Here is a 13,031-nt window from a genome sequence, read left to right on the forward strand (position 1 = left end):
TTATGTTATGTTATTGTAACTACAGCCCAATCAAAATGTCGTTTCCTCATACTAAATGCTGATTGCTCTGCTTTTCATCTTACAGGTTTGTCTCTCCCATCACGTGATATTCACAGAATAGCAAATGCACAAAACCACCGTGATTCTAGTCTTGCAAATGTGAAAATTTAGCTATGGAAAAAACATCTGTCCAAAGTCTTACCCTAGCAGGTGTTCAGTTTTCTATGATTCCATAATCCAAATGCTTAGTACAAATGTTTAGATGTGTTAGGGTTCTCCAACCTTCCCTCTGTTGCTCCAGTTTATTAAAAGCAAAGCCTCTTATCTGAATGTGATGGACATGCTGGAATTATGGTGGAGTTGTCTACCCTAGGCGTGTAGACAGGCTTCTGGAGGAGACTCTTTTGAACAGATGCTAAAGAATAGTAACATAGAAAGTTGAAAAAGAAAAAAAATAGTAAGTAAAAAGCACCAACAATCAAGGCAGAGCGTCTTAGTTTCATAAGAGTTTAGAAAATAATTTTTGCCAGAGATAGAAAGAGCAGATATGGGGCAGGCCTTGGCTAGCCTGGGGTTTGTACATGGTTTAATGGAGCTTCCAGGAGCATTTCACACTGGAGAACAAATTCGCTATCTACTTAAGAAAGACAATTTCGCCAGTAGAAAGAGTTAAAAGTGCCAAGACCACAGCAGGGTTAAGATGGGAATGGTCAGAGTTTGAAAAATTTTGGGGAAATATGAAAGTTACTGAATAGTTCATGTACTGGGCAGACTGGGCAGACTGGGTAGCACTGGGGCCCTGTGCTCTTTCTAAACTTCACTACTGTTAGTACCTTCTCCCATTTCTTCCATCAAGAATTCCTGTGTGGGATTTTCAGCCCTTTCTCCACCTATCAAATGTTCCCCACCTGGGTTTTGAGATGCGGGTTCCTGGACCAGCAGGCCAGATGTGTTTATGACCATGTTGCTTTTAGCACTCAGGACGTAGGCTTCCTGGGGTGTTGTTTTCTTTCGGCAGATCTGGAGCGCGTCTTGGAAGCCACTGCGAAAATTCTCATTAAAGAAACCATAAATGATGGGGTTGACGCTACTGTTGCAAAAGGCGAGCCAGTGGGCGAAAGGGTAGACATAGATGTTGATGACACGCAGTCTATTAGGAGACAGGTCAGCGTAGTCTGAGAGCATCATCAGAGTCCATAGCGGCAGCCAGGAGAGGATGAAAAGGAGAGCCACGGTCAACAGCATCTTAATGACCTTCTGCTTCTTCTTGGACACATGCCACGGCTCCTGGCGCTGCTTGCCAGTGCCGTGTGCTGAAGTCTTGAAGAGGGAAGCCCCAATCCTTGCATACATGACAACAATGAGGGAGAGCGGAGCCAGGTAGATGGTGGCAAACAGTACGGTGGTGTAGATCCTCCTCATTTCCTGTTTGGGCCACTCCTCCCGACACCAGTAGACGGTGCTGGTTTCATTGTGGGAGCCGAGTCTTATACGGTAGTATTTTTCTTCTTGGACGTGTAACATTACTGCAGACGGAGACATGATGATGATGGCCAGGCCCCAGATGATCACAACAGTGACAAAGGCTGTCTTGACGGTGAGCTTTGGCTTAAAGGGGTAGATAACGCACCGGAATCTGCAAGGAGAGGCAAAGATCAATGAGGCACTGCCTCAGTTTCTGAACCTGGCGCAGACAAGCGTGAGGCCGTCCATCTGTATTTCCATCCCAGACACAGAAAGTTAGCGCCTGTGATAACGCGGCATGCATCACCAACTTTATGTAACTGACAGAAATTGTAAGGCCGTATTATACAGGCCCATATTTCTACATTGTATGGTGGCCAGAATTTCAGGCTACAATTTGCACCTGTCACACAGAAGGTAGTCACCTAGCCTTTTGAGACAAACTGACACCACCCTAAACAAAGGATCAGGATATGCTAATGTTGTTCTGCTCCTTCTTTGTAATTTGGGAGGTCTCCTGGGAAAGAGGTGTTAATTCAGTCTATGTGACAGAGCTGTCATAGATAGGAAGATGTGACAAAATGGGCATAGAAAGGTGTGGACGTGACCACAGTAATTCTCCTGGCTACCTAGGAAGCAGAATGCTAATGAATTTCTCCCTCAGTTTAGGTTTTCATATAAAAGCTGTTTGGGGGCTGGAGAGATGGCTCAGAGGTTAAGAGCGTTGCCTGCTCTTCCAAAGGTCCTGAGTTCAACTCCCAGCAACCACATGGTGGCTCACAACCATCTGTAATGAGGTCTGGTGCCCTCTTCTGGCCTGCAGGCAGAAGCATACAAAATAAATAAATAAATATTTTTTTAAAAAAAAGCTGTTTGGAAAATAAATATGGGTGATTTTCAGGATGTGAATTCAGGATTTCAAGAGGGATCCCTGAAAACTCCCTCCCGATAAAGTCATGTGAGTTGTGTCTTTATTCCCACACCTCCCCTCTGGTCCGAGAAATAATTTGTGGTCTGGGCTGGTATGGACCAAGACAAGAAATGAATGAAACAGATCAGATGTTATTAATGAGAAAACGCTATTATAGTGCTAACAGTATTACATCAGAATATACCAAATACGGTCCCTTAGAACTCTGCTGTAGACTTAGTCTGATGGGCTTGCATGAGCTGTTCCTTTAAGCACGATGAATTAAAACATGAAGATAAGGATTTAGGAAAGGTCACAATCCTGTTTGTTGCTATGCATGATTTCAACCTAAGCAGTTGGGCTCCAGAACGGTAGGTTCAGCAGGCAGCCCGTTCTGTGCTTCAGAGACAGCTCCTCAGTAGCAATTCACGAACCAATTCCCCCTGGGGTTCTTAATGTTCCCAGTATATTATTTCTGTGCTTGGCCATGGAATGTGTTCTGGCTAGTAGACATTAACAAGCATGCACATCGGGGCTGTCCTTCTGGATGCTTCTTCTGAAAAGGCAGCTTCCAAATTCCAAGAAACTTGAATTAGATGAGAAGCGCAGGGGAGAAGGCGCTCGGGAGCATCCGGCTGGCCATCTTAGACACGTCACTCAATTTAACTCACAGTGCAACACTGCCGCATGTGTGGCCTAGGGAGCAGGAGACTGAGAGAGGCACTCATTTGGCCCCTAGAATCACAAGGGGAATAAATGATCATTTCTTATAATACCAAAAGGTGGTTTTAGATAGTTCACAATCACACAGGTCCAAGAAGCACCATTATAAGTTCTGATAAAGAACCCCTCTGTTAAACTCGGCAATTCAAAATCTATTGAGGGATTTTACCACTTTTGTTATTGTCACTTTTATTATTGATAGGTAGGTATTACAAATAATTATAATATGTATATTCTATTATGCAACTCCATCATTTTAGGTATTTATCACGTACTTAACGCATTTTACTTGGTTTTGCGATTATTCCAAAACAGACTTTATTACTCAGCAGACAGATACACAGATAAAAGAAAGTACTGGTTGAATAGAAACGCCAAATTAACTTCGTGACGCACCTTCAGAGAATCACTAAAGAAGACGTGAGGAGACTACTGAAGTCATCACGCACCTTGAATGCAAGCTACAGAGAAACCCAGCAGGAACTGAGCTGGAAGGTCTCTCCCTTCTAGGTAGCTTACATAGTGCCGTACAGTGTTCTGCAGGCTGCCGAAGGCACTAAAGACATAAAAGTTTTTACTTTATTAACCAATCTGCCAGGCAAGACGTGCCCATGGGTGAAACAGTGACTCAACTGTCATGAGGGAAACCAGTTCTCTGGGACTGACTCTGGGGTCCGCTCCACAAGAGGAAATCCAGGCCTACTTCTCTAAACAAAGTTGGAAACCCTGATTAAAGTGGTTGCAGGCCCAAAGATGGAACCTCTTACTGCTGCTTAGCTGAAGGGAAACAGCATCAAACTTCCTTCTGAATATCTTTGTTTACACCCACAGACAAAGGCTATGCTCAGCCTTAACCAGAGAAGCCCCTCTTAAATGGTTGCTGATGACTGCAGAGAGCCACAGCTTCACAAGATGCTGAGAAGAATGGACAGTTGAAGACTTAGACCTAATCAAGACGTTTGTTCACTCTCCATACGGCTCAGGGAAAGTGAAGAATAGGGAGCAGAAAGAATATGAGAGATGGAAGACAGGGAGAAGGGCTGTGAAATACCATCTCCATAGCACGATCCAGCTACAGCAATCGTGAACTCGCAGCCACTGTGCCTAGTAGTACTGGGTCTGTACAAGTTCAGCCCACCCAACAGTCCGCTGTGAATGGCAAAGGGGCTCGTTGGAGCAGATCACTGACTGCTGAACCATTAGCTACTAACAGATTCAGGGAGAGTGGCAAGTTGGTCTCCTCTTATGCACCCTCTGGTGAGTGCAGCAGGCACTAATAATTCCAAAGCCATGGTCATATAAACAGCCTCATTAAACTCTACGAGACACAAAACCTCAAGTCATAAGTGTTGGAAAGAGGTTGGAAGGGAGGAAGGGATCATGGTAGTGGTAGAGATAGGAGAGGTTGTGAGAGAATGAATGAATTCACATGCATATGTAGGAAACTGACAAAGACTATAATTTATTAATAAGAATGATAATTTAAAATTATGTTGTATTATTGGGACTATTTCTGGATAATTAAAAATGAAATGAGTAAAACTAAAGCTATAACTATGGAGAAAAACTCAAGCACCTGAAACCCTAGGTAGGGTTTCTATTGCTATGATAAAGATGGCGACCAAGACAGATTGCAGTGGACATGCCTTTAACCCAGTACTCAAAAGGCAGAGGGTGGTAGATCTCTATGAGTTTGAGACCAGCCTGGTCTACATAGTGAATCCCAGTCCAGCTAAGGGTACCTACTGAAATCCTGTTTCAAAAGACAAAGCACAGCAAACAAAAAGATCACACGCAAAACCAATTTAGGAGGAAAGGGTTTATTTCAGCTTATAATTCTCACATCACACTTCATCACTGAGGGAATCATGACAGGCCCCCTGGAGGCAGAGACCAAGGAAGAGTGCTACTTCCTGGCTTGCTTAATTTGTTTTCTTATTCATCCCAGGACCACCTACTAGGGAAAGCACCACCCACAATGACCTGGGCCCTCCCACATCAATTATTAATCAAAAAAATGCCCCCAGAGACTTCCTACATGCTGATCTTATGGAGACATTTTTTGACTTGAGGTTCCATTTTCTCAGATGACTTTAGTTTGTGTAAAGTTGACTAAACACTGGACAGGGCGTGTAAAACACACAAACTAAAATTCAATACACTGATGGAGATGAAGGCCTCATACCACACAAAGAATAAGGCCAACTTTACATTCATTTATTAACCAACCTCATCAAATTTTCAAACATAAAAAGTGGAAGAAAACACATGATGTCCTTGTTGCTGTTGTTCTCCCAACCTAGCCATTTCTCCTCTCTATACTGTGCTGTCTTAAACACGGCATCTCAGATGCAGCTGCATGCCTCTGGGCAGCCACACTCATTTGCTTTCCCCTTTGCAGAAACATGCAGAAGTTGCTAGTCATCTCTTCGCATATACACATTTCTGCATTTCGGCATTTGTCTGTATCTGGGGTGGCTTAGATTTCACACTGTGGCACCGTATAGTGGGCATCATTATTCAGTATCTCTGCAGTTTAGGTTTTGAAAATCATACACATTGCTTATGGCGCCCTGCTTCACTCATCTGAAGCTCCTTAACATTACCCACTGAGAAAATAGTAATAGTTGTTCATTTTAATCTCATTTACTCTCTAAAATAAAGAGGGCCAACGTTTACCTTTTTTTTTCAAGTGTAAGAAACATTGCCAAAAGCATTTAAGGCATTTCAGTATCAAATGTAGAGTGGAAGTAAATGTTTATGCTTAAGACTGAGGTAGAAAAACAAAGATAGCATACCTTTTGTTCACGGTAAGAACCCTAATTACTACCTAATGTTCATTTGCAGGACATCCTTGTATCAAATGTGTTTCTTAAAAGTGTCATGTATATTTTGAGTGAGCAGACACACAAAAAATCATGTATCTCTTAACCTAAAGTGATATGTCTTATTGTTGACTGAGTTTTCTGCCCTGCCCGGTTCCCACAGTCGTTTAGTCCCACAGAAATCACCCAGAGGTCTACATTAGTTATAAACTGATTGGCCCATTAGCTCAGGCTTCTTATTAACTCTTATAACTTATATTAGCCCATTATTCTTGTCTATGTTAGCCATGTGGCTTGGTACCTTATTCAGCAAGGCAGTCATATCTTGCTTCTTTTGTGGCTGGGACAGGACTGCCAAAAACAGAATCCTCTTCCCAAAATTCTCCTGTTCTTGTCGCTCTGCCTCTATTTCCTGCCTGGTTGTCCCATCTATACTTCCTGCCTGGCTACTAGCCAATCAATGTTTATTTAAAATATAATTGACAGAATCCAGACCATTGTCCCACATCAGTTTATTACTTCAAACATCGAGGGTCCAACTGGCCTTGGTGTATAGTTATTGCAAAGAAGAACAATCTACCAATGGTTCTAAAATTAAATACCTCAGTTCATATTCCCAAGCTATAGCTACATGGAAAATACTAACACTTTAAGATTTGAAAAAACGTACATGTAATTACCTGAAAATACAATATTACATGAGTTATGTAATTTGTTTAAATATTCAGTGAAGCAATACTTTTGTGGTAGTACTCTGTATTGTAGTAATATGAACAGTTGGATAGCTATACCAGTATATTCAACATCATGGAAAATCTGTAGTAACTTGACAAATCAATACTGTCTGGGACTCAAGATTTGAAGTTGACTTACCTGTCCACAGCTATGGCAACCAAGGTGAAGACAGAAGCCGAAACTGATATCCCCTGCACCAGCCCACTGATCTTGCACATGCTGCTTCCAAACGGCCACCCTGGATGGGAAATGGAATAGTCCTCTGAGGAGATTATTTTAATACACTAAATTGCAAATATGAAAAAAAGACAATAAATGAAAGCAGCCGCAGAACAATGTGTTCGGGTGCTGTCTCCTGGTAATTTCCCCGGACAGAGTATTTCATTAATGTACTGTTCACAATGAAAACTAGCACAGCAACTATTACATCCAAGACACGATGAGAAATACTTCACACCTGCTGTTATATTTAATCCCCAGGGGAAGATTTGTTTTCTAACTCCTGGTATCTCTTGAAAGGGTAAAAAAAAACAAATACACACCTTGCCCCAGCCAGGTAGCAGCTTAAAATGACTGAAACCCAGGTAAGTTTCAAACCTTTGCTTTAAGTGATCAAAGCAGCCAGAACATTAATTTTTTAATTTGGAAATACACCTCATAAATTGTGAGGAACTGGGAATTACATATGAAACAAATATACACAGTGTGCAATTTACATAACAGTGATGTTCAGAATAAAGACTTCTGATCAAGACTGGAAGTATGGGTTGCTTACCCAAACCTCAGTGACTAGAAAAACAAGCTGTCAGAGCAGTCTGACCTTCTGAACACCTAATTGCTTTAAAAAAAATAGCTTCTCTCAGATTTTAAATTTTATTTTTCAAAAAATCTTCTAGTTTCTTTTTAAAAATTAAACTAGTCATATCTAATTTCAATTAACCCAAATACCACAAGGACGTCTATTTTAGTAGGCATTCCTACTTAGATTTGCCTTTTCTTTATTTCACTTTGGTTTTTGAGACAAGGTTTTGCTATGTTGCTCAGATTGCCCTCAAACTTGTAATTCCCCTGTTTCAGTCTCCCAGACAGTCTAGACCATAGATTCTCCAGTGAGTCTGGTAAACATATAGGACCTCACACTAAAACACAATGCTAGAAATTCTTAATGTTAGAAAGTCTCAAACACAAAATAAAGGGACTCTAAGAAAAGACTATTTAATAAAATTCATACAAAAATAGAATTAACACATTACCAGTAATGTCAGAAATATAAAATGATAGCACAGAAACATACAGAATATAAACAAAAATAGGCCAAGTGATTTGATGGAAATGAAGAACTCAAGATGAAAGTTGAGAAAACCCTTCTCTGTCCCACAGTATTGAGAATTGAGCCCAGGATCCTATATAGGCTAGATATGCATTCTGGCAATGACCTACATACTTAGTCATTGAATTAAAAAAAAAGATTCATTGTAATTTTAAAATTATTTGTATGTGTGTGCATGCATAGGTAAATACAGGTGATGTATTTTCAGATGGCCTCAGAGGCCAAAGAGAGCATCAAATCCCTCCCAAAGCTAGAGTTATAGGTAGTTTTGAGGCAACCACCAAGGGTTCTGGGAACTGAATCTAGGTCATTAGGACCTGCTCTTAAGCATTAAGCAATCTGCCTAGTCCCAAACCTGTGGATTTTGAGGGTGGTGTTTTTATGTTGACCAGGCAGAACTTTAACTTGCAATCCTCGAAGCATAATGGGTTTCAGATTGAAAGGAGTAGTTTGTATCCAGTGCAAAAAATAAACCATAAAAAACCAACTTCCATCCCTAATTTCATTAAATTCAGAACATTAAGGATAAAGAAAACTCAAAAATCTTTTAGGAAGAAAAATGTCCAACTCAAACCAAAGACAGAAAGAGTCAGAAATGTTCAACAGTAACTCAGCATTTCTGAGAAGTAACAAAAAAGTAATCACCTTAAATTCTGAGAGAAAAATTTTCCAACCCAGAATTGTTCACATAGCTAGCTATAATCAAGTGTGAAGCGAAACAAAGACATTTAGAGATGTGTCAGTTCTCAGAAATGTTTAATCCCAGTGTGCTATTTCTTATGAAGGAATAAAGTAGGAAGAAAATGTGGTATCAGAAAACAGAGTACTAAGTACACAGAGAAGTAGAGAAGATTACGAGGTTATCAGTGGGGAGACAGCTAACAATAGCAACAATTCCTATTGTTACCAATAGAGGAGGTGATAGGCTTGAATGCATGTTTGTGTTTATGTGGCATTAAGTGGATTACTAAAATGGAAATTTCTGTCTTATGTAGCTTAGAAAACAGAAAATTACATTAGTTGTATGTTACTTAGATATATGGTCATAATTACCAAAACTAAAAACAGGAAATGCTACAAGTGGCCTCCCATTGGGAAACAAAATCAAGAGTACAGTGGAGTGATTTATGCACAAAATATTAATCATTTAATTCAAAATAACTATGGCAGTAAACCAAGTGTCATGAGAGGACAGGAGATTTGAAATAGCTTGTTCTACTACAGATAACTTCAATATGTTGCAATTATTTCATTATTTTTCTATATTGGTAGGAATGTGAACATCTCAAGTGTTGTTTCTCAATTGACACAACAGTATTAAATCAATACTAAATGAAAACCCTATTGGGACCAAGAAATACACCATCCCTGCACCTCTAGAACATGTGAGGTGGCACAAAGGAATGATGACAGGGGTCCGAAAGTGTGGGAACAAAGTTTTTGCTCCCAAACCACATATCTATTTGATTATTACAGGTTTTGCTTAAAATGGTCATCTTGTAAAGATAGATACCTGGAACACTCCTGGGAACTCAATAAGTATGTGTAAATATTAGTTAGTCATATTGGTTAAAAAAATACTGATTGGCCAGTAGCAAGGCAGGAAGTATAGGTGGGGCATCCAGACTAGGAGAATTCTGGGAAGAGGAAAGGCAGAGATGCAGTTACCAGTCAGACACAGAGGAAACAGGATGAGAATACCTCACTGAGAAATGGTACCAAGCCTCATGGCTAAACATTTATAAAACTTGTGGGTTAATTTAAGTTGTAAGAGTTAGTTAGTAATAAGCCTGAGCAAAGAGATCAATTAATATAAGCCTCTCTGCATTTATTTGGGACTGAATGTATTCAGGACCAGGAGAGACAGAAACTTCTGTCTATAAATGGCACCCAACATGGGGCTCAAACTCATGACCCTGTGATTTAAGAGTTTCATGTTCTGCTGACTGAGCTAGTTGAGACAGAAACTTCTGCCTACAATTTTCTCAGGTCATCTTTATACCACACATAACATACCTGCAATGATGTTATCCAGCAATGTGATAGGCATGCAGAATATTCCAACCAGTAAATCACTTATTGCCAGGTTTAAGATGAAGAAATTGGTGACAGTGTGCATGTGTTTGTTTCTTATCACAATAAAGCAAACCACAGTGTTTCCCACCATGCACAGGAAAAAGATCAGTAAGTAGGAACTAATGAAGATTGCTGCCACTTGAGGCTGGTGAAGATAATAGTTGACATAGGTGATGTTGATATCAGAGTACCAATAATGCTGTGTGTCATTGCTGCTCCAGGTGTGATTCCAGTTTTCTGAGGAGTTTAAGTCCCATTTCTTGCTCATGGTGGACCTTACAAAAGGAGAAGTAGAAAAGAAAAGATTAGTAAGAAATTGGTAGAATGTAACTTCTGTGTTGGAATTTAATAAGAGGGGTACTTTTCCAACATCATGAATCTTAATGAGCTCTCAGCAATCCACAAGTTTTACATAAAACTGAATTATAAATGAAACATTCATTTTATTAGGATTACAACTGGAAGCATTTGAAATATAACTTTGTGCTATAAACAACAATCATTACAGTAGATTCCCTAATAAACTTTCTCTTTTTCCCTATTTCACTTCTGAACATAGTTTATCTGTCAGGACCCACTCATTCTTGTAAGATGGGAGCATTAGCAGAGCTCCAGTCTATAATCTGACAAGGGATGATTTCTATGAGTGTTCTGAAGATGCAAACCCACTTCACTATTCAGATTATTAGATAAACTTATATAAACTCCTATATTCACTTTTTTTAAATTTTGTTTTTGTTTTTTGAGAGGGTTTCTTTGTGTAACAGTCCTGGTCATCTTGGAACTAGTTCTTGTAGACCAGGTTAGACTTGAAAACACAGAGATCTGCCTGTCTTTGCCTCCTGAGTGCTGGGATTAAAGGCGTATGCCACCACTGCCCAACTTGCATTCACTTTTTAAGAATAATGTTAGAAAATTTAAATTGGTAGATATAAATTTAAATGGATCAACCACTGAGCTGGTAAAACCACACTTTGAAAAACTTTGAGGCAATTATTGACTTCAAGTTTTCTTTTGGACCTTTGCCAATTATATGGGTATCAATGTAGAGATTCGTGTTTATCCTGTAAATATTACAGTAAGTAATAATTGATTTAGGATAATATTCCTTTTGAATAATTGATATCCAAACAACCCTCTAGTTTCACTTGCTCCTACTTAACTTTGAGGCAGTACTAATTTGAAAGTCACACATCTGGGGAAGTCATTATTCCTCTCTCTGCTGAGCTTTGTCACAGATGACACTTCTGAGTGAAGTCAAGGAATGGGTGAGATACTGTTGGTCTATTTCCTGGCTCAGCCAAAGAGACATAACCTTTTATGGCTTTCCTCTGGGAAAGGATGCATTTGTAAACTAATCATTGAATGTATAATGAACTAGTCTTATGAAAAGAACTAAAAACTATGAGCACTAACAGTTTTTAAACAGTCATTACCTTTTAGATTTACAGAACTCGAATGTCCTGTAAACTGCAGATAATGCAGAAATGTAGAAAACTTAATATCTATAAATTGCACTGATGCCCACCTATTTGGTGCACTTCCGCAGAGCTCTGGATGTAGGCCTCTTGCTTACAACTCAAAGATAAAATGGAATCTGCTGATGAACCTTAATCATCTTCAGATTTCAAAATAAATCTTCTTCTTTGCCCCAACAACTTGCCCTTGCATCACTGTTCTTAAGTGATAAGAAATGAATTGATTTTCATGGTTGTATTTTCTAGTAAGGAGAAAAGTAACTAGATAGTAAACCATTAAGATAAATGAAAAAGGGATTAATTTTAAGGGCATATATTGTGTCACCCTTTTATTTCCTTTTGAATGTTTTAGATCCTTCTTGGGTTTCTCCTATATTTTGTAGCTATAGCTCCCTCCCCCAAAAAAGCAAAAATTAGAAAGTCTTTTTGAGGTTGCAGACTGTATTCTTCATTCAAATCCCACATCTTTTGCACTGAGGATAGTATTGTGAGTAAGCTGCATAGCTTTTGATAAAGAACTCAAACCCATCTCAAAGCTGAAAATCATATGTATACATGCTTCATAGTACTGATAGGCTTTCATAAAATAATTGTTTCTAAAATGCATATTGTTTACTATATGTAAAACTCAGCAATGAGCATCTTTAATGTAATTCTTTTTCACAGTAGCACAGTCAAACAGGTAACTGAGGCAATAGCCAAATTAATTAATTTGTCAAAGGTCATCAGTAAGAAAGTAGACATGGAACTGTTCCCTCCAGGAGCCTTGTCAGAGGCTCTGGGAGTTGCAGCAGGTGGCAACTTGTGTTCAGATATTACAGAACTAATCATAACAATAACAACAACAACAAAACCTGGAAAACTTGAAGAAAGAGAAGGCTTTTTCTTTAGGCTTCCTTAACAAATGGCTAATAATATTTATTAGCATATCAGTGACTCGAATGAGCCGTTAGAGAAAAGACAGGGGCTCAAAAAAAAAAAATTAGGAAGGTCAGAAAAGAAATTATGTAACTCTACCAGAAAAACAGAAAAGTAAGGCTAGACAAATTTTTAAAGTACAATAAATGCAGCAATGTGGAGAACTGGAAAGACAATGTGACATTGTAAGCATGTCTTCACAATAGACAAAATCATGATCATGTCATGGAATGAAATAAGTCTGTAAATTAAATTACATCTCAAATGAAGAGTTTATATGCAGCCCCTTTAATTTCATAATGGCAATAAAGTTTTTCATCTTGTTTTTCATTTTTCAGATATATGATATTCCAACGTAACTAACTTTATGACAGTGATAAAATCATAAAGAAATGCAAAAAAGGATTATAATAAATAAAGAGCTTTAAGAATGGAAACAATCAACCCATACATATGAGTAAAACTCCATAAGCAAGTCTATACACTCTAGTTTGACATAGAAAAAGCTCATTTAAAATCCTTGTGATGAAAATCATTGAAAATTTGAGATTACATCTGCCAATTAGAATTCC

At 39.0% G+C, this 13,031-nt stretch overlaps 1 protein-coding gene across 1 annotated transcript; it reads right to left on the reverse strand.

Moving 5' to 3' along the window:
* Positions 1–810: 810 nt before the first annotated feature.
* Positions 811–10,331, reverse strand: Npffr2 (neuropeptide FF receptor 2). The gene is made up of 3 exons (XM_075943539.1): positions 10,004–10,331; positions 6,796–6,895; positions 811–1,636 (listed from the first exon to the last, which is right to left on the reverse strand). The coding sequence occupies exons 1-3, from the start codon at positions 10,329–10,331 to the stop codon at positions 811–813; spliced, it is 1,254 nt and encodes a 417-aa protein (XP_075799654.1).
* Between the last annotated feature and the right edge of the window lie 2,700 nt (positions 10,332–13,031).

Source organism: Microtus pennsylvanicus, chromosome 12 (genome assembly GCF_037038515.1).
Source record: "Microtus pennsylvanicus isolate mMicPen1 chromosome 12, mMicPen1.hap1, whole genome shotgun sequence".
NCBI lineage: Eukaryota > Metazoa > Chordata > Mammalia > Rodentia > Cricetidae > Microtus > Microtus pennsylvanicus.

What these genes read in the sequence shown, in the direction of transcription:
- Npffr2 (XM_075943539.1), bottom strand. Translation starts at nt 10,331, where the DNA reads ATGAGCAAGAAATGGGACTTAAACTCCTCAGAAAACTGGAATCACACC. An exon ending in GCTGGATAACATCATTGCAG is followed by an intron (nt 6,896 to 10,003) that starts GTATGTTATGTG and finishes TTTCCCATCCAG; the next exon opens with GGTGGCCGTTTGGAAGCAGC. An exon ending in GTTGCCATAGCTGTGGACAG is followed by an intron (nt 1,637 to 6,795) that starts GTAAGTCAACTT and finishes CTCTCCTTGCAG; the next exon opens with ATTCCGGTGCGTTATCTACC.